Raw genomic sequence first — 24,293 nt, forward strand, 5'->3', positions numbered from 1 at the left:
GCAGGGGTGGGGGAAAGAAAGGAATAAAAAAAGTTGCAGGTTAACTTTATTATAATACTTAAAGACATTGCAAGTACTTAAGAGATTTGCAGTTCTGTGTGCTCTTTTTTTCTGTTCTTCTATGTTACAAAAATACTTGTATTTCTTAAGTTCAGAATAAAATAAATATGTGGAGAAAAAAAGAATTTCTTGGTGCTGAAGAATGAATTTTAGCAGCAGGGTATAGAATGGAATTTTAAAATATCCCATTGAGGAAGGAGAGTTTAAATAATAAAGGGAGCAGCTAGGTGGCGCAGTGGATAGGGTACTGGTCCTGGAGTCAAGGACCTGAGTTCAAATCCAGTCTCAGATACTTAATAATTACCTAGCTGTGTGGCCTTTGGAAAAATCACTTAACCTCATTGCCATGGGAAAAAAAAGCAGAAACAAAAACAAACAAAAAATAGTAAATTAAAGTTAGTACACATTTATTATTGGCCCACTGCATGCCAGGCACTGTGTCAAGCACTGGGGATACTATGAAAGGCTCAAGACAGACCCTGCTTCAAGCAGTTCACAGTCTAATAGGAGACAACTAGTAAACAAGCTGTACAGGATAAACAAGAGATCATTAACAGAGGGAAGGCACTGGTAAGAAGAAATTAAGAAGGATTGGAAAATGGGTTCTATAGAAGATGGAATTTTAGGGATTCAAGAGATGATGAGGGGGGAGAGTGTGCCAAGCATAGGGAATGTACTTGGAGTTGGGGGACGGGACCCTACAGCCTGCATTGGCACTACCAGAGGAGAGAAGTTGGGGGAGGAGGTGGAAGCTGATACCTAAGTGTCAGACTTGGAGGACCAAGAAGGTGGTAGTGACCCCAAGAGTAATAGGGAAATGGGGGGGAAGTTTAAGGGAAAAGATAATGAATTCAGTTTGAGATATGTTGAGTTTAAGATGTTTGCAGGTCGTTCAGTTTGAGATGTCTGAAAGACTTGTCAGAGATGAGAGATTGGGGCAGGAAAGGTAGATTTGAGAATCCTCAGCATAGAGATATCAATTAAATTTATGGGAATTGATGAAATCAGGATAGAGGAAAAAGAGAAAACAACAAAGAAGATAATTTTGTGTTACATCTTCATTAGAGGACATGGCCTGGATGAGGATCCAGCAAAGCATCTGAGAAGAAGTGATCAGATAGGTAGGAGGGGAACCAGGAGAACAAAATATTCCAAAAACCTAGAGACAAGAGAATATTGAGGAGAAAAGAATGACCAATAGTTTCAAGGACTACAAATTAGTCAAGAAGGAATTGAGAAAGGATCACTGAATTTGACTTCTCAACTAAGAGGTTATTGCTAACTTTGGAGAGAACGAGTTTTGATGGAATGATGAAATTGGAAGCTGCATTTTAGTGTGAAAAGTAGAAGCATCTATTGTATATGGTCTTCTCAAGTAGTTTAGCCCCAAAAGACAGGAGTAATATAGTATTATTTCAGTAATGTAAAAATCAAGTAAGACTTTTCTGATGCTGGAAATGGGCAATCAAGTGGAAGGATCAGTCTTTTGGAAGAAATGGAATGGAATGTCATTGCTTGTACAAGTTAAACTTGGTAAAGAGTTGGTCTGCCTTTTTGTGTAAGACAGGTACCAGAGTAAATGGTGAAAGAAGGCATTTGAGTGTTAGTAGATGAGGGGGAGGAGGAAAGATGGAGTTCATGGTGAATGGCTTCAGTGTTTTCTGTAAAACATGAGGCAAGGTTATCAACTGAGATAGTGTGGGAGGAGAGGGAGCTATAGATAATTTTTTTTTTGCAAGGCAAATGGGGTTAAGTGGCTTGCCCAAGGCCACACAGCTAGGTAATTATTAAGTGTCTGAGATCCGATTTGAACTCAGGTACTCCTGATTCCAGGGCCGGTGCTCTATCCCCTGCGCCACCTAGCTGCCCTGATACAATTAATTTTTAAGCCTTATAAATGTAGGGTCAGCTAGGTGGCGCAGGGGATAGAGCACCGGCCCTAGAGTCAGGAGGATCTGAGTTCAAATCCAAACTCAGACACTTGATAATTACCTAGCTGTGTGACCTTGGGCTAATCACTTAACCCCATTGTCTTCCAAAAAAAATTTTAAAAAGACTTGTAAAATGTATATTAATTGATTTAGGTTTAATTTCATGTCAAATTGTCCCAGCCTTGTCACTTACTAGCCCTTAGGCCTTGAGCAAGTGACTTCTACTCTCTAAGATTTAGTTTTTGACCTATAAAATGAGGTGGTTGGACTATATGGCCTTCAAGTTCCTTTCAATTTTAAATCTATGTTGCTATTTGGGAAGAGAAAAAAATCAATTCCATCATTTTACAATGAAGAGTGATCTCCAGTGCTACTGTCTTATAAAAAAGTGATTCCTGATCTGTCCAATTTCACATAAATAACTTGGGGGGTTTATAGCCCTTTCCATACTTAGTTGTTGACACCCACCTCAAGGCCATGCATTTTTAATATTATAGACTGAGATTAGGAGTACAAATTATGGCCATAGACTAGAGGTGCTATGGATATTCTACTTTGGATGTTGTCTTCATTAACACTGTGCACCAGCCAGTTATGTGATTGGTAAGAATGACAAACATTAGTGGTAAACTTTTGTCAGCTAAAATAATTCTCGATATTATCTTTCTCTTAAGTTCCAGCCATTTGACTACATTCTTCTTTTTCCATGTTGGTATAAATCACACTTAATTTTATGAAGTTATAAAGATGATACTTTTCTATTCTCTTTACCTTTAGCTTTAAAAATTAAACAGTCTGAAACTTCTTATAGTCAAAACCAAAGCAAAATTGGGTGGCAGTAACCCCTAAATGAATTGTTGATTCTGGGGGGAGTTTAGATGTCTGCTCTCTACTTGCAAAAAGATCAATTTAAACTTAAATTTTTTTAAATAATATAATAGTGCATGGGGGCAACTTGGTGACTCAGCACTAACCTTGGTGTCAGGAGGACCTGGGTTCAAATACAACATCAGACACTTAAAAAGCATTAATCATCTTCCTTTAGTAGAACAAAGGCTGGATGCCAATTTATTGGAGATACTGTAGAGAACATCTCTCTACCTATTAAAATTCTGTTAGATGTTTTTGGAGTCCTTTCTAGTGAAAGGGTTCCATAATTCTGCGTATGCACATGTTGGAATTTAATAGCTCAAAATAATGCTATCTTATATTTCTCTGGTACTTAACGGTTTATAAAAGCACTTTTCTCACAATTTGTAGTATTATCCCATTTTACAGGTGGGGAAGCAGATTATGTGAAATTACTGCTCAGAGGATTGTGTGCATAGTGATCAGATCAGCTAAAACACAGAGCTTTTCGGTTCTGATATATATCATACTTAACTTTATAAGGGTAGTGATTTAATCCTTGGTCACAGATCTAATAAAATAGTAGAGCCAAGATTTGAGTCTAGGTTCTTGAAAAAGCATGGGACTTTGAGTTTTCCATGACCTGTCTTCTTCCTTCTGATTTGTTTTCTATCTTGTCCTGTATTGTCATTACATTCAGAAACTTTTTTTTTTTTGCAAGGCAAATGGGGTTAAGTGGCTTGCCCAAGATCACGCGGCTAGGTAATTATTAAGTGTCTGAGACTGGATTTGAACCCAGGTACTCCTGACTCCAGGGCCGGTGCTTTATCCACTACACCACCTAGCCACCCGCGTTCAGAAACTTCTGAAAGGGATTCATATTAGCTGCATGTTATAGTAGATCTTAACCTTTTTCATCTAATCTGATTGTCTTTTTTGCTTTGCCATCATCTAGATGTTTCAGAAAGAGCAGGTAGATCCCCTTCAGATGAAACTGCAACAGGTGAATGGACTTGGCCAGGGCTTAATCCAGAGTGCAGGAAAAAATTGTGATGTGCAAGGCTTAGAACATGATATGGAAGAGATCAATGCCCGATGGAACACACTGAATAAAAAGGTAAGTGAGGACAAAGGGGAAATTGACAGTCCTGTAAACAAAGAACACCTAGAAGGAGTAGGATTGGAAAATCTAGAACCTGAATCCAGATTCTCCTTTTAAGATGTAGTCCCAAATCAAGTTGTTGAAAGACAAGATATTAACAGCACAGAAGGGGAGGCAGACAAGGAATATATTATAATTGAACCTCTTGTCTTTCTTTGACCTGGCTTATGTACATCCAATCCAGGTAGCACAGAGAGTTGCACAACTACAGGAGGCCCTGTTACATTGTGGGAAGTTCCAGGATGCCTTGGAGCCATTGCTCAGCTGGTTGACAGACACAGAGGACCTCATAGCCAATCAGAAACCTCCATCTGCTGAGTATAAAGTGGTGAAAGCCCAGATCCAAGAACAGAAGGTAAATAAGAATGTTGGGACAGTGACCCTTGACAGTGCTGGGGAGTGGAAGACCACACAGTTGTATGCAGTTTGGGAGCACAGCCAGTAGCTTTGAATCAATTCATAATGCATTTGTGGTAGCATAGAAAGGAAAACAGGAGCTGTGATATCATGGGTGTATTTTAATCTCTGTGGCTGGCATTCAGTAGTTTAAATGACTTCATCCTATTCTAGTATTGTACTAGAGACCACTACTTATTAGTCATGCTCCCTGTTTCAATGTTTGATTATGGTATTGTGTTTAAAAAAAGTTAGACAACTAGGTGGCACAGTGGAGAGAGCACCAACCCTGGAGTGAAGAGGACCTGAGTTCAGATACAGCCTCAGACATTTAATGATTGTCAACCTGTGTGACCTTGGGCAAGTCACTTAACCCCATGGCCTTGCCAAAATAAAATCAATTGAAATAATCAAAATTAAAAAATTGAAAGAAAAACAGGAGTCTGGTGTGTTAAGTAGTCCATCCTAGTTTACTGAGAAAGGTACCTATATTTGAATTGCCTAGGAATTGTGTATTTCAGTTGTGGCATAGTTAATTTTGTATATATCTGATGGCCTTCTAATAAGGTTCTGTGTCCTCTATCCCTTCCTCTGTCTAAAGCTAAGCTCTTATTGATTTCATAAGTTTCTATGAGTTCTAATATCATCTCTTTGCAAACTACTCCCAAATCTATATATCAATCCCCAGTGTCTCTCTTAACCTCCAATTTTGCATTTCCAGCTACCTGTTGGACTTTTCTACCTGAATGTCCCATCACTGTTTCAATCTCACTATGTACAGCAAGTTCATCTTTTCCCAAATCTTAACTCTTTCTCTTAAGGACACCTATCACTCTTCTGGTCACCCAGGTTCACAAATGGAAAAATCATCATTGATTCAGTTCCTGGCCAAGTCTTACCAATTTTGTTTGCATATCATCTCCTCTTTTTCCATTCCTTTTCCATCTCTTTTCTCCTACATGACCTCACCCTAGTTCAGACCCTCAACACCTTGCTTCTGGCCTATTTTGAGTAATTTCCTAATTTGTTTCCGTGCTTTCATTCTTTCCCCTCTCCATACAGCTGCCAAAATCCTCTTCCTAAAGCATGAATTCAGTAGTTTCACTCTTATGCTGAAGAAACTTCAGTGGACTTCTATTGCCTCTGGCATAAAATATAAAACCCTTCAATGCTGTTTAAAGCTTATCACAATCTGTGTGTTGTCTTCCCTTCCACATTTATTTTACATTGCTCACTTTCATGTACTGTACCTTCTAGCCAACTAGCCTATTCATAGTTTTCTGATCTGTCTCCATTTCTTATCACCCATACCTTAAAATGGACTCTTAAACTTTGCTTCTTAGAATCCTTAACTTCTTTCAAGTTTCAATTCAAGAGCTACCTCCTATGAAAAGCCTTTTCTGGTTCCCCTAGTTATTACTATTCTTTCCCATATTTATTTGCCTCTTTGAGTTTTTTAGGTTTTTTTTTTAATCCATGGTACCTAATACAATGCTTAGCAAATATTAGATGTTTAATAAATGGTTGATGGATTTAATTAAATTGGGCTCCAGAGCATCAATATCTAAATTAATTTGTATAATAGACATACCTCAGTGATACTGTATGTTTGGTTCCAGATCCACAATAAAGCAAATAATTTCTGTAAAGCAAGTCACACAATTTTTTTTTTGTTTTCCAGTATATATAAAAGTTATATTTACATTTTTATTATAAACAATTAGATATGCAATAATATTATATCTGTAAATGGTGTGTGTGTGTGTGTGTGTATATATATATATATATATATATATATATATATAATACCTTAATTTAAAATTTTTTTTGCTAAATAGCATCTGAGCCTTCAGTAAGTTATAATATTTTTGCTTCCTAAATATTGATGGCTGCTGACTAGTCCAGAGTGGTGGTTGTTTAAAGTTGGAGTGGCAGTGGCAGTTGCTTAAAACAAGACAAGATGGGGCAGCTAGGTGGTGCAATGTATAGAGCACAGGCCCTTTAGTCAGAAGTATCTGAGTTCAAATCTGGCCTCAGACACTTAATAATTACCTAGCTGTGTGGCTTTGGGCAAGCCACTTAACCCCATTGCCTTGCCAAAAAAAAAAAAACAAAAAACCCAGACCTAAAAAAGAAAAAGACGAGTAAAATTTGTTTCATCATTTGACTTCCTTTCATGAAAGATTTCAAACGCATTGTTTGTATCCACAGAGAACTTCTTTCAGAATTAGAATCAATCATTTCAAAACTGCTGTTGCTTTCTTAACTAAGTTTTTATAATATTTTTCAATATTGTGTCTCAGTAACTAGGGAGACCCAAGGAAAGGAAGAGAGGAATAGCCAGAACACACTAGAACAGTGGTCCAGTCAAAACACACACAACATTTATCTTATTTCAGCATGATTCCTGGGACCCCAAAACAATTACAGTTGTAATATCAAAAATCACTGGTCACAGATCATCATAACATCTAAAATAATCTTGAAAAGATCTGAAATAATTTGAAAATTACCAAAATATGCACTCACATAATGTGATAGACCCATGATATGAGTGCATATTGTTAAATAAATGGCACTGATAGAGTCGCTTGTCCCAGGTTACCAACAAACCTTCATTTTGTTTTTTAAAAAATGCAATCTCTGTGAAACTTACTAAAGTAAAACCCAGTAAAACAATGTATGCCTTTATTGAACTATACTAGATGATTTCTGGCTTTTTTTGCTCTAATGTTCTGTGATTTGACAGGTCCCATTATTTTTGAGTTTAAGGTAAGAAATCCTAATATGTACTAACTCCACTAGCATCTGACTTGAGCATAGAGGTGGGTGTTTTTTTGAAGCTGAGAGATACCTTTCCTGATGACCCTGTGACTTTATTTCCTTGGGGGGGAATATGTGTATAACAGCTGCTCCAGCGGCTCCTGGATGATCGAAAAGCCACTGTGGACATGCTTCAGGCAGAAGGGGAAAGGATTGCTCAATCTGCTGAGCTGGCCGATGGAGAGAAGATCATGAGCCAGCTGGAGAGCCTGGGAAGGAGGTGGACTGAACTATTAAGCAAGGCAGCAGCCAGGTAAAGTCAGAGGGAACAGGGAAGAACAAATCACTTTGGTTTTCTTCTTGTACTTAATCTGAGTCTGTTTCGATAAGATCAACACTGGAGAGTCCTCAGATTATCTCCATATCATAGCCAGTGTTGGAAATCCAATATATGATATTGAAATAAATGATCCTAAATTTGTGTCCCGAATGCTACTAGTATCAGTGTGGTAATGACTATCATTAAGAATTAGCCTTAGGGCGGCTAGGTGGTGTAGTGGATAAAGCACCGGCCTTGGAGTCAGGAGTACCTGGGTTCAAATCCGATCTCACTTAATAATTACCTAGCTGTGTGGCCTTGGGCAAGTCACTTAACCCCATTTGCCTTGCAAAAAAAAAAACCTGAAAAAAAAGAAGAATTAGCCTTGGGGCAGCCAGGTGGCTCAGTGGATAGAGCACTGGCCCTGGAGTCAGGAGTACCTGAGTTCAGACCTGGCCTCAAGACATTTAATAATTACCTGGCTGTGTGGCCTTGGGCAAGCCGCTTAACCCCATTGCCTTGCAAAAACCTAAAAAAAAATAATTTAGCCTTAAAGTTTTAAATGTTCTAATGAATGGGAACTGACATTGTAATAGGCTCCAACATTTGCTGTGTCTGTGATGGGAAGATATTTAAAAGAATCTGGCCAAGATGTTTCCCATTTTCTCAACTCCCACCAACTAAGTTTTTGAAATAGCCTTTTCCCTTTATTTTTAAAAGAATAATTCTTTTGAAATGAGGAGCTGAAATATCCCGAAAATTTTTCTCCTATTGTACGCCTACTGGTTTGGGCTAGAATTATTTCTGTAAGTAGGAGGAACCAGTCTACAGCACTGAAGAGGAGACAGGAACTTTGAAGAGCTACATTTGGCATTTCCTTTATTAGACCATATGACAGGCAGTATATGGGAAGCAGTTCTTTCTGTACACAGAAATTTCAAAAAATTGTATTTATTGGAAATAGATAATTTATAATTGGGGGCAGCTAGGTGGTCCAGTGGTTAAGATTGTTGGACCTGGAGTCAGGTGTGACTATAAGCAAGTTACTTAATTTTGTTTGCCTCTGTTTCCTCATGTGTAGAATGAACTGGAGAAGACAATGGCAGACCACTCCAGTATCTCTGCCAACAAAACCCTAAATGGAAGTCAGGCATGACTAAAATGACTGAATAATAACTTGTAAACTTGTGCCATGCCAAATTTAGGCACTTTTTAGTTAAGAACTACTTAAATAGTTATGATAAGATAATAACATACCTTATTGTATATATTTGATTGGTTCTAACTTTAGTCCTGCTCTTTGCCCCAATATGCTAGATAAAGTGGATATTCTAAGGTAAATAGAAGACCAGGATCCTCAGAACTTGACACCTTTCCTACTTCCCAGAAGTAGTTAGAATTAGTTTCTCTACTTTGTTCCTAGTTCTACCTTCTCAGTGTAAGCAAGGAGGGGAAAAAAAGATATTAATGCCTAGTCTTAGGTACTAAGTAGCTATTCCTATAACATTAAGAATGTGCCATAGGGGTGGCTAGGTGGCATAGTGGATAAAGCATCGGCCCTGGAGTCAGGAGTACCTGGGTTCAAATCCAGTCTCAGACACTTAATAATTACCTAGCTGTGTGGCCTTGGGCAAGCCACTTAAGCATGTTTGCCTTGCAAAAACATAAAAGAAAAAAAAAGAATGTGCTATAATATTGTTTTGCCAAAATTTACTAAGAAACAACTCCAGAATGAAATGGTAGAAAGAGCACTGCTCTAGCAGTCAGTCAACACAGGTTTTGTATGTCCTCTAGGCAAATCCTTCCATCTCTCTGGGACTCAATTTCCTCTTCCGTAAGAAGAGGGAATTGGATGCACTCCAAGGGCTCTTTCAACTCTAAAGTTCTATGACTCCAGAAAAAAGAGACAAACTAATGCTATTAAAGGAAGGTGGGGTGCCATTAGGAAGTTTTCTTGGTGTGGAAATTTCAGTGTTGCATGTTAATAATTTTGAGAGGATATTGAGATTCAGAAATTTAAGTAACTTAGGATATATTGTTTTGCTATAGTCACACAAAAAAAAACACCACATTTTTCTGGTTTTGTGAGAAAGTGTAAACTAACCTGCATATGTGAATTTTACAGATAACTAGAGCTTAAAACTTAAAAACACCAAAACATTATTCATTTTCACATTTGTTCATTGTTAAATCAGTTATTAATTTATTAATTGAAATCTTTCCAAAGTATATCATACATTCCTATCTTCTTAAACAGATGGACCCAGTTTAACCTGTTCTTGGTGACTCATTCACTGTTACTATTGTTTATCATGTCTAGAGAGGCAACATAGAGAGTCAGAAAGCCCTGGGTACAGGTGCTACCTTGGCCAGCATGGGCAAGTGACCCAGGCAGCTATAATTTTTAGATGGGTTTCTAGCCTTTGAACTGGAAGGGACTTGACAGATGAGAAAATTAAGACCCATAGATACTAATGAACTTATAATTGTCTGGAGATAGAATTCAAGCAAAGTTCTTTCTGAATCCAGATACTGACTCTACTGAGAATAGTTGCCCATCTACACTGATGAGAGTTCCCTACCATAATAACACTTGAAGGTACACAAACCACTTTGCTCAGAATAGCTTATCGAGAAAACGGGGTTACCCCCATTTTGAAGATGAGGAAACTGAGACCCAAAGAGATTCCCCCCAGGCTGCCCACAGTAAATGGCAGAACCAGAACTAGAGCCCAGGTCTCCAGGCTTCCATTTCTCTTTGTATTCTTCTGCAGCTGCCTCCCTATTCAGATAAGCCATTGTTTAGTGAAAGGGAAGATAGGAAGGCAAGTCCCTTTTAGATTTTCCATTTCCCCTCTTGAGTCACTTCTGGTAGGCTGCCTGCCTGCCCCCCACAACTGCCCTCACAACCTTCCAGTCCTGCAGGTCTCTTAATTTTGCTGCTTTCTATACTGCAGGGCTAGGAGACCAGGTTTAGAGTTTTAATCTGAGAAAGAACTTCAAAAGCCTTGATTCCCACAGCATGATTCATGAATCACATTCATGATATCCTGGATAAGTAATCATCAGTCTCAGATTGAAAAGCTGTATGGTAGTACTGACCCAACCCCTTCCATTTTTAGGCATTGTTAATAAGTTTTTCCATAGTGAATGGAAATTTACTTCCATGTTGCTTCTACCAGTTAATGCTAGTTCTGCCTAATAGAGTCAAGCCAAAGAAGTCTTAAGTCTTCTGTAGAGGAAGAAAGCTCTCACATTACTCTTAATCCTCTTTCTCTGGCTCAGAAGAAAACCTCTTCCTAATTTTGGAAGACCTGAGTTCAATTTTAACCTCAGACACTTAACTCTTTGTTTGTTTGTTTGTTTTTGTAAGGCAATGGGACTAAGTGACTTGACCTAGGACACAGGTAATAATATTAAGTGTCTGAGGCTGGATTTGAATTCAGATCCTGACTCCAGGCCCAGTTTTCTATCCACTGGGCCACCTAGCTATTTCCCTCAAACACTAGCTGAGTGACCCTGGACAAGCCACTTAACCTCTTTCCTGCCTCAATTTCCTTAGCTATAAAATGGGGCTAATAATATTACCTACTTATGAGAATAAAATGAAATATTTGTAAAGCACTTTGTAAATTTTAAAGAGCTGTATAAAGGCCAGTTATTATTATACCACGATAAATATATACAGTTCTTTTACTTGATTCCTATTTTCAAGTTTCCTCATCAGCATGCTTGCATGTATTCCAATTAGTCCCTAGCCTAAGTGGCAGTTTGGTGACAAAGTAGTTCTGGCTCTGGAGTCAGGAGGACCTGAGTTCAAATGTGACCTCAGGCACTTAGTATCTGTGTGACCCAAAGCAAGTCATTTAACCTTGTTTGCTTCAGTTTCTTCATCTATAAATTGAACTGGAGAAGGTAATGGCAAATCATTACACTATCTTCACTAAGAAAACCCTAAATGGGATCATAAAGAGTTAGACACAACTAATCGACTTAGCAATAACAACAACATCCAAAATAATTGCAGTACTACAGGTGTGGTCTCACTAGGTCAAAGACACATGACCTCCTTAAGATGTCCAAGTATATTAAGAATCTTATGTTAAAGAATTGATAAATCCCTAAAAAGAGAATTCAAGGAAAAATCTAATGTTTTGAGTTTGTTCACAGTTGTTGTTGATGGTTCTTTCAGGCTTAGAAACTTTCTGTGTATGGGCTTATTTTTTCCATGCCTCAGGTTGCTGGATGACTTGCCAGCTAAGCCAGGAGGAGGTAGATCCTCTGGCATTTGTCTGCCTTTGCTCTCAAGCATTGAACTTCTCCTTGAACCCCACCTTGAAAGAGATAAGGAAAAACCCAAACTGAGCAAATAGCAACTCATTTGTTCTCCTTCCCAGGTTCTACCCTGTCCTGTTTAGAAAAAAATAACTGATTATTAATCAAGGTCAAGGAGTTAGAGAATTAAGAACTCTGTGTCTGAGCACCTTTGTGGGATAGTCTGTCATTCAAAACAAATTAAACAACAACCAAAAAAAAATCATGTCAAATCTTCCTGGAGTTGTTTGACTTTTAGAGATTTCAGAAAATTGGGAAGATTTGGGTTAACTAACTATTGGAACAAGAATTAGTTCAATCATATTACTTAAAAGAAGTAAGCAGTAATAAAAGTAGGAGTTTGAGGGAGTACATTTATGTTTCTAAATTCAAGAATCTTTAGAAAATTCATTTTAAAAAACATTGATTCAGAGACAGATTGTATCATTTACTAATTTTTACTAAGGAATTTACTGTTTTACAACATTTGCCAGATTTATGTAGTTTGACTATCCCAGACTAGGTGTTTTATATGCAGTGCAAATATGTTTTGATGGCTATTTTTTTTAATAATTTTCAGAACTGGGAAAGGAGTTTTATATGCTTATTAGCATGATGGAGAGGAGATAAAAGCCCTATCTTTCTGATGATTTCTAACATTTCTTGACTTTTTAACTCTTAGATTCATTGAGGCATAAGAGGGAGCCTTGATTCTGAAGGCATTGTCAGTGAAGCTTAATCGCTTGTCTTCCCTACCAAAATCAAAAAATTATTAGATGTTATCTAAATGAGAAACTTATATTTTATGTCTGTCATATGAGAATCAGCTTAGCTAAGTTCTTCAAGATAGGTCTGGGCCATTCAAAGTCATGAGTGCCTACCATGCCATAAAGAAGTTGTGCTCTGCATCAGTGCAGAGGGCCCATAGGACAAAATCATGGGTTTGAGAAGTATGGCAGTATCCAGGGGAGGCCATGCCTGCACAGTGCCATGAAACAAGCCCTGGACTTGTAGGGCCCTCTAGCAATGAGCTGGGTGGGCAGAAAGGTCACATTTTGAGGCTTAGCCCTTTCATGGGTCAAAGAGGAAATCACAAACCCTTGTGAAGTATCTCCTAAGTTAATGGATGTGAAGATCTTTAAAAACATTAAAGCTATATTTAAACATAAGGCATAATTCTGTTTCCTCTTTGTTATGATGTTGATGTAAAGATTCTGATAAAGTTTCTAGTAAAGACTAGGTCTTCTCTGTCTTTGAGATCATTTCAACAATTATTTATAAAGTGTCCACAATTTGGGGTGCTCACTTACCCAGTGCATGGCACTGGGACTGAAGGAACTAGTAAAGTTGTACATGTTGACTTGATCCTCTGACCTAGCACATTCTTCTGGTTTCTTCTGTAGGCATAAACAGCTGGAGGATATCCTGGTTCTGGCAAAACAATTCCATGAAACAGCTGAGCCTGTTTCTGACTTCTTATCTGTTACTGAGAAAAAACTTGCCAATTCAGAGCCTGTTGGCACTCAGACTGCCAAAATCCAGCAGCAGATTGTACGCCACAAGGTAGGAAATATTTCTAATGATATACTGAATTGCATCAGAAATCATAGAAACAAGCCATTTATCCAGGAGCATTCAATACTTGTCATTATTTTTTTTTTAACAGATTTATTTAAAATAATTCTTGTGTTGGATGAGGGCTTTTAAATTCATTGATCACACATTTAAGTATCTGCTATAGGTAGAGCACTGTGTTTAGGATTGAGGGTTAATGAAAAAGGTTTCCTTATCCATATGGACCCTGCCTGGTCAAGAGATATGATACACACATAGATAGAACAGAGACTTGAAATGAAAAGTATCTTAGAAATAGAACTTTTATTTGTAAATCTCTGAAGTTCAAGATAAGCTTGTTACTTAAGGGGTTGAAAAGGAGGTGACATTTAAGCTGAGATTTCAAAAGATGGTTAAGGTTTCAATAATTAGGGATGGGGAGACAGAAGTATGAAGGCAGCATGCAAGGGTCCAGTTTGGTTGAACCATCACATGTATGGAGCAGAGTAATAGGATAAGGCTAAAGAGGTATGATGGAACCATATTAATACCAATAGATAATAGAGAATTATTGCAAGGTTTCAAATAGAATAGTCTGATCAAGCTATATGCAAAGAAGGTGAATTTGATAGCATTTCAAAGGGTGGATTAGAATTGGGAGCAAATAGAGGCAGGAAAACATGTTAGATGCTAGTAAAATTTGCAAGAGGGGTGGTAATGAGACTCTACACCACAATGGTAACCATAATAATAAATCTAAGGGAATGGATGGACTGATGAACACCAGGGACATAGCCAAGGTAGAATAAACAAGTCTTAGATAAAAGTAGTGAGTTTGACAGGTTATCATCACAAAAGCCTCTTCTGTTGTTCATGAGAATTTCATATGATTTGTGCCCTTCAGAGGGTGGATTATCATTTTCATTTATTTTATCATTGATTTTTCATTGTTTTGTATGTGCTTTTAATTTCTTAACTTTTTTTTTCCACCCATTTTGTTTCTGTTGTTCATTTTTTTCCACTCCGGATTTTCAGGCTCTGGAGGAAGAAATAGAGAGCCGAGCAGCTGATGTGCAGCAGGCAGTCAGAGTTGGGCAGTCCCTCTCCTCCCTGACCTGTCCAGCTGAGCAGGGTGTCCTGGCTGAAAGACTAGAGGCCTTGCAGGCCCGTTACAATGAGGTTCAGGACCGGTGCTGTCGAAAAGCAGCCCTGCTTGAACAGGCCATAGCTAACGCCAGGCTGTTTGGGGAGGATGAGGTGGAGGTGCTCAACTGGTTGGCTGAGGCTGAGGACAAGCTCAGCTCGGTCTTCGTAAAGGATTACAGACAGGATGTCCTACAGAAGCAGCATGCTGACCACTTGGTATTCATGTTTTCCATCCTATTTATTATTTTACTGAATGATCTCATTCTTTCTAACTCATGTTTATCCTCTTCCTTTTGTCATTTACATTTTATTTAACCCTAGGATGTCTCAAGGTTTGCAGGAAAAAACAATTTATCAAGTAGATGGCACATTAGGCTAACTCCCTCCTAGGATCGCATATATTTTAAAATACTTGAGTGTTTATCTTTTTTTTTTTAAGTCAGCTACCTATTAAGAGATACAATGATAGAATTAACTGTGTCCAGGACTCTTTTTTTTTTAAAGGAGGATGGGGAAGGGAGGCAGTAATTAATGGAATAACAGCTGAGGAAAGTGAGATGAATCCTGGATTTTTATCTGATCTTCGTTAACAATGTATCTGCTAACCCTGAAGTTGTATGCAGTCTCTCCTCTGCTTTACATTCCTTTCTGTGTCATTAGAAGTCCTTTGACAAAAATACTAAAAGGTATTTTTTTTCTTTTTCAGGCTTTGAATGAAGAGATTGTTAACAGGAAAAAGAATGTAGATCAAGCTATTAAGAATGGGCAAGCTCTTTTGAAACAAACAACAGGTATCATGAAATGAGCAGCTATGACTGCTTGCCTACTCCCTAGGTCATTCACATGCCCAGTCATTAGATGCTCTGTGTGAGCCAGTTCCCTTTCTGTGCATGAGAAGCCACTAATCGCCACTGATCATATTACAGGCTGCTCCAGGGAGGCCATTGACCCTGTGTTCCTATTTCCTGTTAAGTCTCTTGGGACTTTGAAAGACTTTGTTGTCTCATATCTGCTTCTAGATGAAGATAGGCAATGAAGGGTTTCTTTTTTCTTTCTAAGCAAAAGATGTGCAATGTCATCTTTCTGTGGAAGTCTAAAAAATGAATAAGAAGAAGACCTCTCACTCTCATTTTAGCAGAAATGTCTCATTTTTTAACTGTAAAGAAAAGACAATAAAAACCTTTAGTCTAAGTTTAAAGGAGCAGGGGTTAGATATAGAATATAAATCTGTAGTTGTGCTTTACTTTCCAAAGGAGAATAGTCAAGATCCCCCCCTTAGGTATGAATGATTCATGGCATTCTGTGCTTTCCCTACAGGAGAGGAGGTGCTTCTCATCCAGGAGAAACTAGATGGGATCAAGACCCGCTATGCTGACCTTACTGTCAGTAGTTCCAAAGCTCTCAGAACATTGGAACAGGCTCGCCAACTTGCCACTAAGTTCCATGCTACTCACGATGAGTTAACTGGCTGGTTGAGTAAGGTAGAAGATGAACTGACTGCCAGTGGAGGACAGTCTCCTAAAGGGGAGCAGATTCCCCAGTTTCAACAAAGACAGAAGGTAAGCCATCATGTTATAGTGTGAGAAAGTGAACTCTCCCTGCTTTGTCTTAGACAGGAAGTCAGTACTTGGGTTAAAGCTTGCCCATACCATTCCTTAGCTCTGTGACCTTGGATCAAAACCAAAACCATTTCCATAGTTTTTTCTTCTACTACATAGAGACCTTCCATATCCTCCCTGTGTCATGGGAAACAGATTTCATAGAAAGCCCTTTGAACCTAATACAAAGCATATGATAGGCAAGACAGCTCTACAGCCTAAAGAAACTTTTTCAGGGAAACAATTATTTCTGTATCCCTAGGGAATTTGCTTATTTTTAAAAGTCATTAATTCATCTAATCATTTTTTAAAAATTTGTTGAAATCTTTTCTTTTTATATAACCTTCATTTACCAACACATGCCTTTGCCCTCCCCCATCTGAGAGCTATCCCTTCTTACAAAAAATAAGGATTGAAAAGAAAAAAAACCAAAATCATTCAAGTAAAATACATTAATCAAGTCTGACAGTATGTTCTGTTCCACTTTCATAACAATAATATCATTTGTTGTATAGTGCTTAAAGTTTGCAAAGTGCTTTACAAAAACTACCCCATTTGATCCTCATAACAACCCTGAGAGGCAGTCACTGTATTACCCCATTTTACAGATGAGGTAAATGAGGCAGGCAGCAATTAAATGACTTGTCTATGGTCACATAGCTAGTAAGTATGTCTGAGGCTGAACTGGGGTCTTTATGACTGCAAGACCAAATCTCTGTGCACTAAGGTGCCACCAGGTGTCCATAATTTTCCCCTTCTGTAAAGAAGGAAGGGGGAAGGTGCATTATCATTTCTTTTTTTTCAGAGTCAGTCTTGGTTGTTTAATAAGAGTTTTCTGTTTGGATTTGGGTTGTTGTTGCTCTTTTCCAGTTATGTTGTTGTCACTGTTTATATTCTTTTCCACCTTTGCCTGTTTTCTTTGTATTGATTCAAGTAGGTCTTTCCATGCCTCCTGGTATTCTTCATAGTCATGCTTTCTAAATGCTTCATGATATTGCATTACACTCATTATCAGCATTCCCTTAGTCATCCTTTATTCCAGGAGCATCCATTTTGTTTTCTAGTACCTTTTCATTACCAAAAAACTCAATCTTTTGATCTGTACAGAACCTTTCTCGCTCTTTTTGAATTGCAGTAGATATATCTGAATATAGCCCCTCTAGGTCAGAAGGTTTAGACATTTTAGTTATTTTCTTAGTATAATTTAGATTGTTCTCTAGCTCCCCTAGCATCCTATGAGGCTAAGTCACAGCTGCATCAGCAGAACATTAGTGTACTTGTTTTACCTCATCCTTTCCTGCATTTATCATTTTCCTTTTCTGTCATCTTTAGCCAATCTGATGGGTATGCAGTGCTACCTCAGAGCCATTTTAGAAACTTTGTCTAATTCTTAGAGATTTAGGGTATTTTATTACCTATTTTAAAAAAAAAAACTGGGTTCTACATAAAAAATTGAATTGGAAAAATATATAGATATAGATAGATGTGTTGAAATGCTCATTATTTAACTTTTACTTAAATTTAGAGTTTTTTAAAAAGAAAAAAGGAAAATAGGTGACAGTGCTTGTCATATTTGTCAGATTTACAAATAAACAAAAGCCTAGAAATATAATACATAGGAATCACAGATTCAGGATCTGAAAAAGATGAAATGCCAGACTGATAGGTAACATCTAAAAGATGGTTTGTATCAAAAACTATTTATTTTTTTATTTTTATTTTTTTTTTAGGTTTTTGTAAGACAAATGGGGTTAAGTGGCTTGCCCAAGGCCACACAGCTAGGTAATTATTAAGTGTCTGAGACCGGATTTGAACCCAGGTACTCCTGACTCCAGGCCCAGTGCTTTATCCACTACACTACCTAGCCACCCCCCAAAAGCTATTTAAGATGGAACATAAGCTTAATTTAAGTCCTGTCAAGGTATAAAGACTTAAATCATCCAAAGGAGAGCCCTATCTAATTTTAGAGAGGAAGAATCATTACCAGAAGACTTATACTCAGGCAGTGAATTTTTGGCACACAGCAAATGATGAAGGTGGTGGTTTGGATATGCAGTGGTTCAGAGGCAGTCCAATGATCCAACACTGGTCTAGAGACAGAAAGACCTGAGGTCAAGGCTGACGTCAGACATTTATTAGCTGTGAAAACCAGGACAAGTCACTTCACTCTCTTTGCCTTAGTTTTCTCTTTTGTAAAATGGGGCTTGCAACAGCACTTACTTCAGGGTTCTCAAGGGGACCTGAGATAAGATAACATTTGTTAAGTATGTAGTGCAGTACCTCACACATGATGGGCACTTGAAGAATGTTCACTGTCGCTCCTGGATTTTAGGGGGTAGGTATTTGAATTTGTGCACTTACACTAAAGTAAGAGCTCCCCCTTGGTTGTCCTTCAAAAAGCTATGATGATTTATACACTTAAGTCATATTTTTTTTTGTTTTGTTTTTTTGCAAAGCAATGGGGTTAAGGTCACACACACAGCTAGGTAATTATTGTCTAAGGACAAATTTGAACTCAGGTCCTCCTGACTCCAGGACCAGTGCTCTATTCACTGCGCCACCTAGCTGCCCCATGCTAAGCCATATTGAAGATAGTCTTGAGTAAATTTTAAAATGAAAACTGTGAAACTAAGAATAACTTCTGAACCACTTATGTGAGGTTATTCAGAGCAGTTTCAGCAGACCAGAACCGTATATCCACTGTTCATAACTGCATGTTAAAAAAAAAAAAAAAGACTACAGTTGTTAGATGGGGCTAGCCTGGGTGTGGGAGGGACCCAGAATAAAAGCATTTCTTTGCTTGGTAGATTCTAGTTAGTTTGTTTAGTTTTGCTTAATAAGTTAATTTTAAAATGGAGGATTTGGGTAATTTCTAACAAGAGTATATGATTCCTTATTTTTTAAGTGAATTGAAAGGAAGTGGATTTATAGGAAACAGTTTTTATCCAAAGATAGGCTGGCTTAGAAAGGCCCCCAGTATGTGGCAGTGAAACAAAAAAATCAGATTGGGAATGTACTGAACATTCTGCAACATTAAAAAAAAAAGTAACTGAAAGAAAGAGGTCAGAACCCTTTTGGGATATGTGATAGAGATGCCTCCCCCTCCACTCCACACCCCTATATAGTCGTTACTCATGTTTTATTTAGGTTGAAACTTTGTGTGGCCTGAAAAACTTGTCTTCCTTTTCTAGGAGCTGAAGAAGGAGGTTATGGAGCACAGGCTGGTGTTGGACACAGTGAATGAGGTGAGCCGGGCTCTCTTGGAGCTGGTGCCCTGGCGAGCCCGGGAGGGGCTGGATAAATTAGTATCCGATGCCAACGACCAGTACAAACTGGTCAGTGACACCATTGGACAGAGAGTGGATGAAATTGATGCAGCTATCCAGAGGTCACAACAGGTATTGAATGTACCCTCTATCTGTAGTCTTATCTCTGGGGAGATGGTCCCTGTGGGACTCTCAATTGAGAATCATAGTCAGTACAAATCATAATTTCCAGAATAGGAATTAGAGGATCAAGTCAAATAGAATCCTGTGGGCATATATCTCAATGCTGGAAAGCAAATGAGTGGGGATTTGGGAGAATGCCCCAAGTCTGAGGAAGGTGGTCAGGGGATAATTGGACCTTTTGATGGAAGAACCTAAAGGAGAAATGTATAGAAAGTGTGTGGAAAAGAAGGAAGTCTTTCCTAACTAAAGCACTGCCAATCTGGTGAACAGTTGCTTTATGGAAGGTAGTCTGTAGTATCCCCCCCACCCCCACCCCCCCAGTTCTAACCTAAATACTTCCTTATTTTTGTTTGAATTAATAAATTCTTTTAGAATTGGACTAGGGGAGGAAGCAAATATCTGTAATTTCTGACAAATCACAGATTGTAAACCTTTGATGCTTGGAGGGGGAGACCAAGGTGATATATACCAACTTGGTCATTAAATATGTCAGTCACTTTTCCAAAGCAAAGCTAGCTCAGCTGAAGGAGCACTGCCTATTTCCCAGCTTCTTCACTCTTTTGCTTTCTTAGGAAAATGATGACTTATTTTTCCTTTGCTTAGTATTATTTGTTGTCAAGCTGCCATGTGCTTTAAAACCTTTTAAAGGGAGATTAAATATGAGCTGGCCTTTGTTCAGCACTTTAAAATTTATAAAGAGTTGTGATTTGCATTATTTCTTTCTGAACTTCAACAACACTGTGGGGTAGGCAGTGTGATGGCATTCCATTGCTTTATAGATAAAGCGACTTCTTCAATTTGCTAGGAATGGCTTGACTCAACCATCTCGGACCTTATCAGACCCCCATGTAAGAAAGGCTCATGAACGGCAAAGACCTTATCCAGATTGAGTTGTTTTAATTATCTACATTTGCTCACATATCATTCAAAGTTGATATTCATCCTCTCATCCATATATGAAAAGTAAATGACTCTCTTGTTTGCTTAGGGAAAGGTTACTATCTTTAAATATTAGTGTAGATCATCAGATTTGAAAAGGAGGAAGCATAGGTCCAGTCTAAATAAGAATAACATAATGCAGAAGATATTTATATGTATATATTTTATATATTCATATTTATATATTTTATATTCATTTTCATGTATTATATATTCTTGTTTTTAAATGTATGATAAACATTAAAATATGTCATTTATATACAAATATGTATAATGTATATTTTTCACTAAAGTTTATAAAGCAACAACTCTTAATATATATCATCCACTATGACTTTTCTGCAGTTTAACATCCTCTTCTGGAGCCACTGGACTCCATAGCTGAATTAAACATCCCCATATCACCTAGAGTGAACTTGAGGCATATCACCACATTAAACTTTTTGTAAAGCACTTGTTTTAGAACTTATATGGTTTACAGTTTGGGTCCAGTACAGGAATTATCAGAAATAATCACTTCTTATGTGTGCGTGAATTCCCTTTTGGGGTGAATGCTGTTTTCCGTTATGTACCCATATTCATTTGCCCTATTCACATGTATCCATTGGAATTCTACTCTGGAGAAGGGGAGTCTCCACAGAGAGGAAAGGAGGCTCTTTTAGCCTAAGTAGGGGCCTTTCTATATTAGGCAAATTTGAAGCACTTTAGAGAGTGGACTCTAGTTTACAATAATATGTTTGTTTTTTCATTCTTTTGATAGTATGAACAAGCTGCAGACGCAGAATTAGCCTGGGGGGCTGAAACCAAACGGAAATTACTGGCTCTTGGTCCAATTCGCCTAGAGCAAGATCAGACCACAGCACAACTACAAGTTCAGAAGGTAAGTTTGAAGGTCACACACAGCTATGATAATAATTGCTGGTGTTTATTTAGCACTTTAAAGGTTTGCAAAGCACTTACAGATAGTATCTTACCTGATTTTCAAATACAGCCTTTAAGGTAGGTGCTGTTATTATACCTACTTTACAGATGAAGAAACTGAGACCAAGAGAGGTTAAGTGACTTGTCCAGAGTTATATAACTAATAAGTATCTGAAGCTGGATTCAAACTCCAGGCTTGTGATTCCAAGTTCAGGACTTTATCCACTGTGCCACTTAGCTCCCTTAATAATCCAGTTTGTCCCAGAGTGAGGAATTAATACAGTCTCTCTTCTCCATGAAGAGAGCTATCATATTCTCCCTAAGTTTTCTCACCTCCATTACTTCAGATATTTCTTTTATGATAGTAACTTGAGACCTCTCACCATACTGATAACCTTGCTCCATACCATCCCCAGTTATTAAGACCTTCAGAGCACATGAGGTGCTCCAAACTGAATACAGTAAGTACAGCAGATGGGATTAGCCTGAAATGATTCACTGGCATAGTAGTAGGCCAAGAATTAGTATTGGAGATTCTAGAGGAAGGAGAAGAATTTCTGATTTTGTGACAGGGTGGTTGGTAAGTTTCTTGGCAGAAATACAACAGAAAAGGAATGTTTTTCTGTAAAAATGCAGGGTAAATAAAAGTTGGTTATTGGTCAAGTTCAAAAAGCAGAATGTAGGGGATAGCATATGATCATCCTTATGGTCAAGAAGTGTTTTTCCTAAAATTTAGCCTAATAGTGAAATACAGGAAGCTATGACATAGCAGATAGAGTTAGCCTTAGAGATTTATAGCCCTGGATTACAGTCCCCCCCCCCCCCCCCAGATACATAATGACTGTATGATCATGGACCACTCTACAACCAGGAATTTGCTTATTAGGAGATTCCTGTATCTTCCAAGTATAGGTTCAAGTCACAAATAAAAGCTTTCATTGAACTTTTAAGTATTCTTGCCATGGCTATTAGTTGCTATTTTTCTATCCCCAAAATGCACTCATATCAGGAACTGACTTCTATTATGTTGTACCTATTTTGCAACTTTTAAAAACTGCACCCTGAAATGAAAGGCCTTGTATTTAGAATGTTAGAAAACCTAGGTTCTCTATATGACTTTGGACACTTATTAACCAAGAGACCAAAAGCAAATCATTCTGTTTTAATGAGCTTCAGACAACTCTGTCAAGACTCTTAAGTCCTAGATAGCTAGAAGATCTGCTTCATTGGAAATAGTTCCTCTACTTCTGTAATAATGTGTCTTTGACATACTGTCTAAGAAGGGGTTTTTTAAATGATATTGGGTGATCTCAATCTCTCTACCCAATAAGTTATAAATAACTACAATGACCACTCAGTCCTTCCTAAAAGAAGATTTTAAGATTTTCAGCAGTATTATTCATCATAGGTATCTAAACTAGACTAAAATTACCAATGCTCACCCAGTGCAAATTCAGAGCATCCAGAAAACAAGGAAAGATTTAGAAAAACTGTTGCAAAGGGAAATGAACAGAACCAGGAGAACATTATACATCGTAGCAGGAATATTGTATGATGGTCTACCATAGATAACTTAACTATTCTCAGCAATAAAATAATCTGTAGGGCTTATGATAAAAGGTGCTGACCATCTCCAGAAAAAGAACTAGTAGAGCTTAAATGCACATCAAAGATACTTTTTCTTTATATTTTTTGGGAGGAGGGGTTTGTATGTGTTTTCTTTTACAAAATGACTTAGACATCCTGGAAATGCACTTGCATGACTACCCATGTATAACCTATGCCAAATTGCTTTCCTTTTTTTTTAGGGTTTGCAAGGCAAATGGGGTTAAGTGGCTTGCCCAAGGCCACACAGCTAGGTAATTTCAAATGTCTGAGACCAGATTTGAACCCAGGTACTCCTGACTCCAGGGCCAGTGCTTTATCCACTGCGCCACCTAGCCACCCTGCTTTCCTTCTTAAGATGGGGAGGGAAAGAGGAAGGAAACAAAATATTAAAATTGTCTTTATATGAAATTGAGAAAAATGATATATAAAATAAGATTTTTATAAAAAGAATCAGAGCATCATAGGAGCTTGAGGGAGGGAACCTTAGAGGTCACCTGATCCAGCCCTCTCAATTTAAAGAGATGGGGACTCAGTGACTTTCTCACATTCACACAAGAATTAAATAGGAGAGCAAGAACTTGAACCTTATATCCTTTGACTAGAAATCCAGTATTCTTTCTCCTATATTTCCCCTCCACATGGAAAATTCATCTGCCCTTATTTCTTTGATAAACAGCATTTTCTTTTTCAAAGGCTTTCTCCATCGATATCATTCGACACAAAGACTCTATGGATGAGCTTTTTAGCCAGCGTAGTGAAATCTTTGGAACCTGTGGGGAGGAACAGAAAGCAGTACTACAGGTAAGTTATTTCCCTATATACAACCTAGTCAGAAGGCCTGCCTTTTGGACAATTGGAAGTGCCCCCTATGAAACAATACTTTTAAAGATAATTTCTTGCTTTTCTTTTTGAAAACTCTCTATACGTATATTGGAGTCCAGCACTGAACCTACTCCCTACCCTATGGTCACCTTTAATAGCAATTCCCCTGCCCTCTCTCCTTCTAAAAGCCCTCATTTCTAGGACATTGGCTTTGATCATGGCTTCAGGCTCCCAACCCCTCTGTGCTCTCTTCTGTTTCTCATCTTCTATAACATACCCTGCTGGAGTCTTTGGCCATAGACTATATATATGTGAGAGAGAGAGAGAGAAAGAGAGAGAGCGTGAGTGTGAGTTTTATCTGGTCTGCTGGCCCAGAGAAGAAGGCATTCACTGCCTTGTTCCCAGGAGTCCTGTGGCCTTCTGACCTACAGAGATAACTTGCAGGCCTACAACTTGTAAGCA

The 24,293-nt window shown here is 38.1% G+C and overlaps 1 protein-coding gene across 24 annotated transcripts in view; it reads left to right on the forward strand.

Moving 5' to 3' along the window:
- Nucleotides 1–24,293, forward strand: part of MACF1 (microtubule actin crosslinking factor 1) — a 392,086-nt gene that overhangs the window by 319,147 nt on the left and 48,646 nt on the right. For all 24 annotated transcript variants that reach the window (XM_074217596.1, XM_074217597.1, XM_074217598.1 and 21 more), the window contains 10 exons: nucleotides 3,796–3,957; nucleotides 4,187–4,357; nucleotides 7,308–7,474; nucleotides 13,198–13,357; nucleotides 14,384–14,710; nucleotides 15,201–15,285; nucleotides 15,812–16,053; nucleotides 19,284–19,490; nucleotides 21,241–21,360; nucleotides 23,703–23,810. In XM_074217596.1, coding sequence (XP_074073697.1) covers nucleotides 3,796–3,957; nucleotides 4,187–4,357; nucleotides 7,308–7,474; nucleotides 13,198–13,357; nucleotides 14,384–14,710; nucleotides 15,201–15,285; nucleotides 15,812–16,053; nucleotides 19,284–19,490; nucleotides 21,241–21,360; nucleotides 23,703–23,810 — 1,749 coding nt within the window. The remainder of the gene's footprint in view (nucleotides 1–3,795; nucleotides 3,958–4,186; nucleotides 4,358–7,307; nucleotides 7,475–13,197; nucleotides 13,358–14,383; nucleotides 14,711–15,200; nucleotides 15,286–15,811; nucleotides 16,054–19,283; nucleotides 19,491–21,240; nucleotides 21,361–23,702; nucleotides 23,811–24,293) is intronic.

Source organism: Macrotis lagotis, chromosome 1, assembly GCF_037893015.1.
Source record: "Macrotis lagotis isolate mMagLag1 chromosome 1, bilby.v1.9.chrom.fasta, whole genome shotgun sequence".
Classification (NCBI taxonomy): Eukaryota; Metazoa; Chordata; class Mammalia; order Peramelemorphia; family Peramelidae; genus Macrotis; species Macrotis lagotis.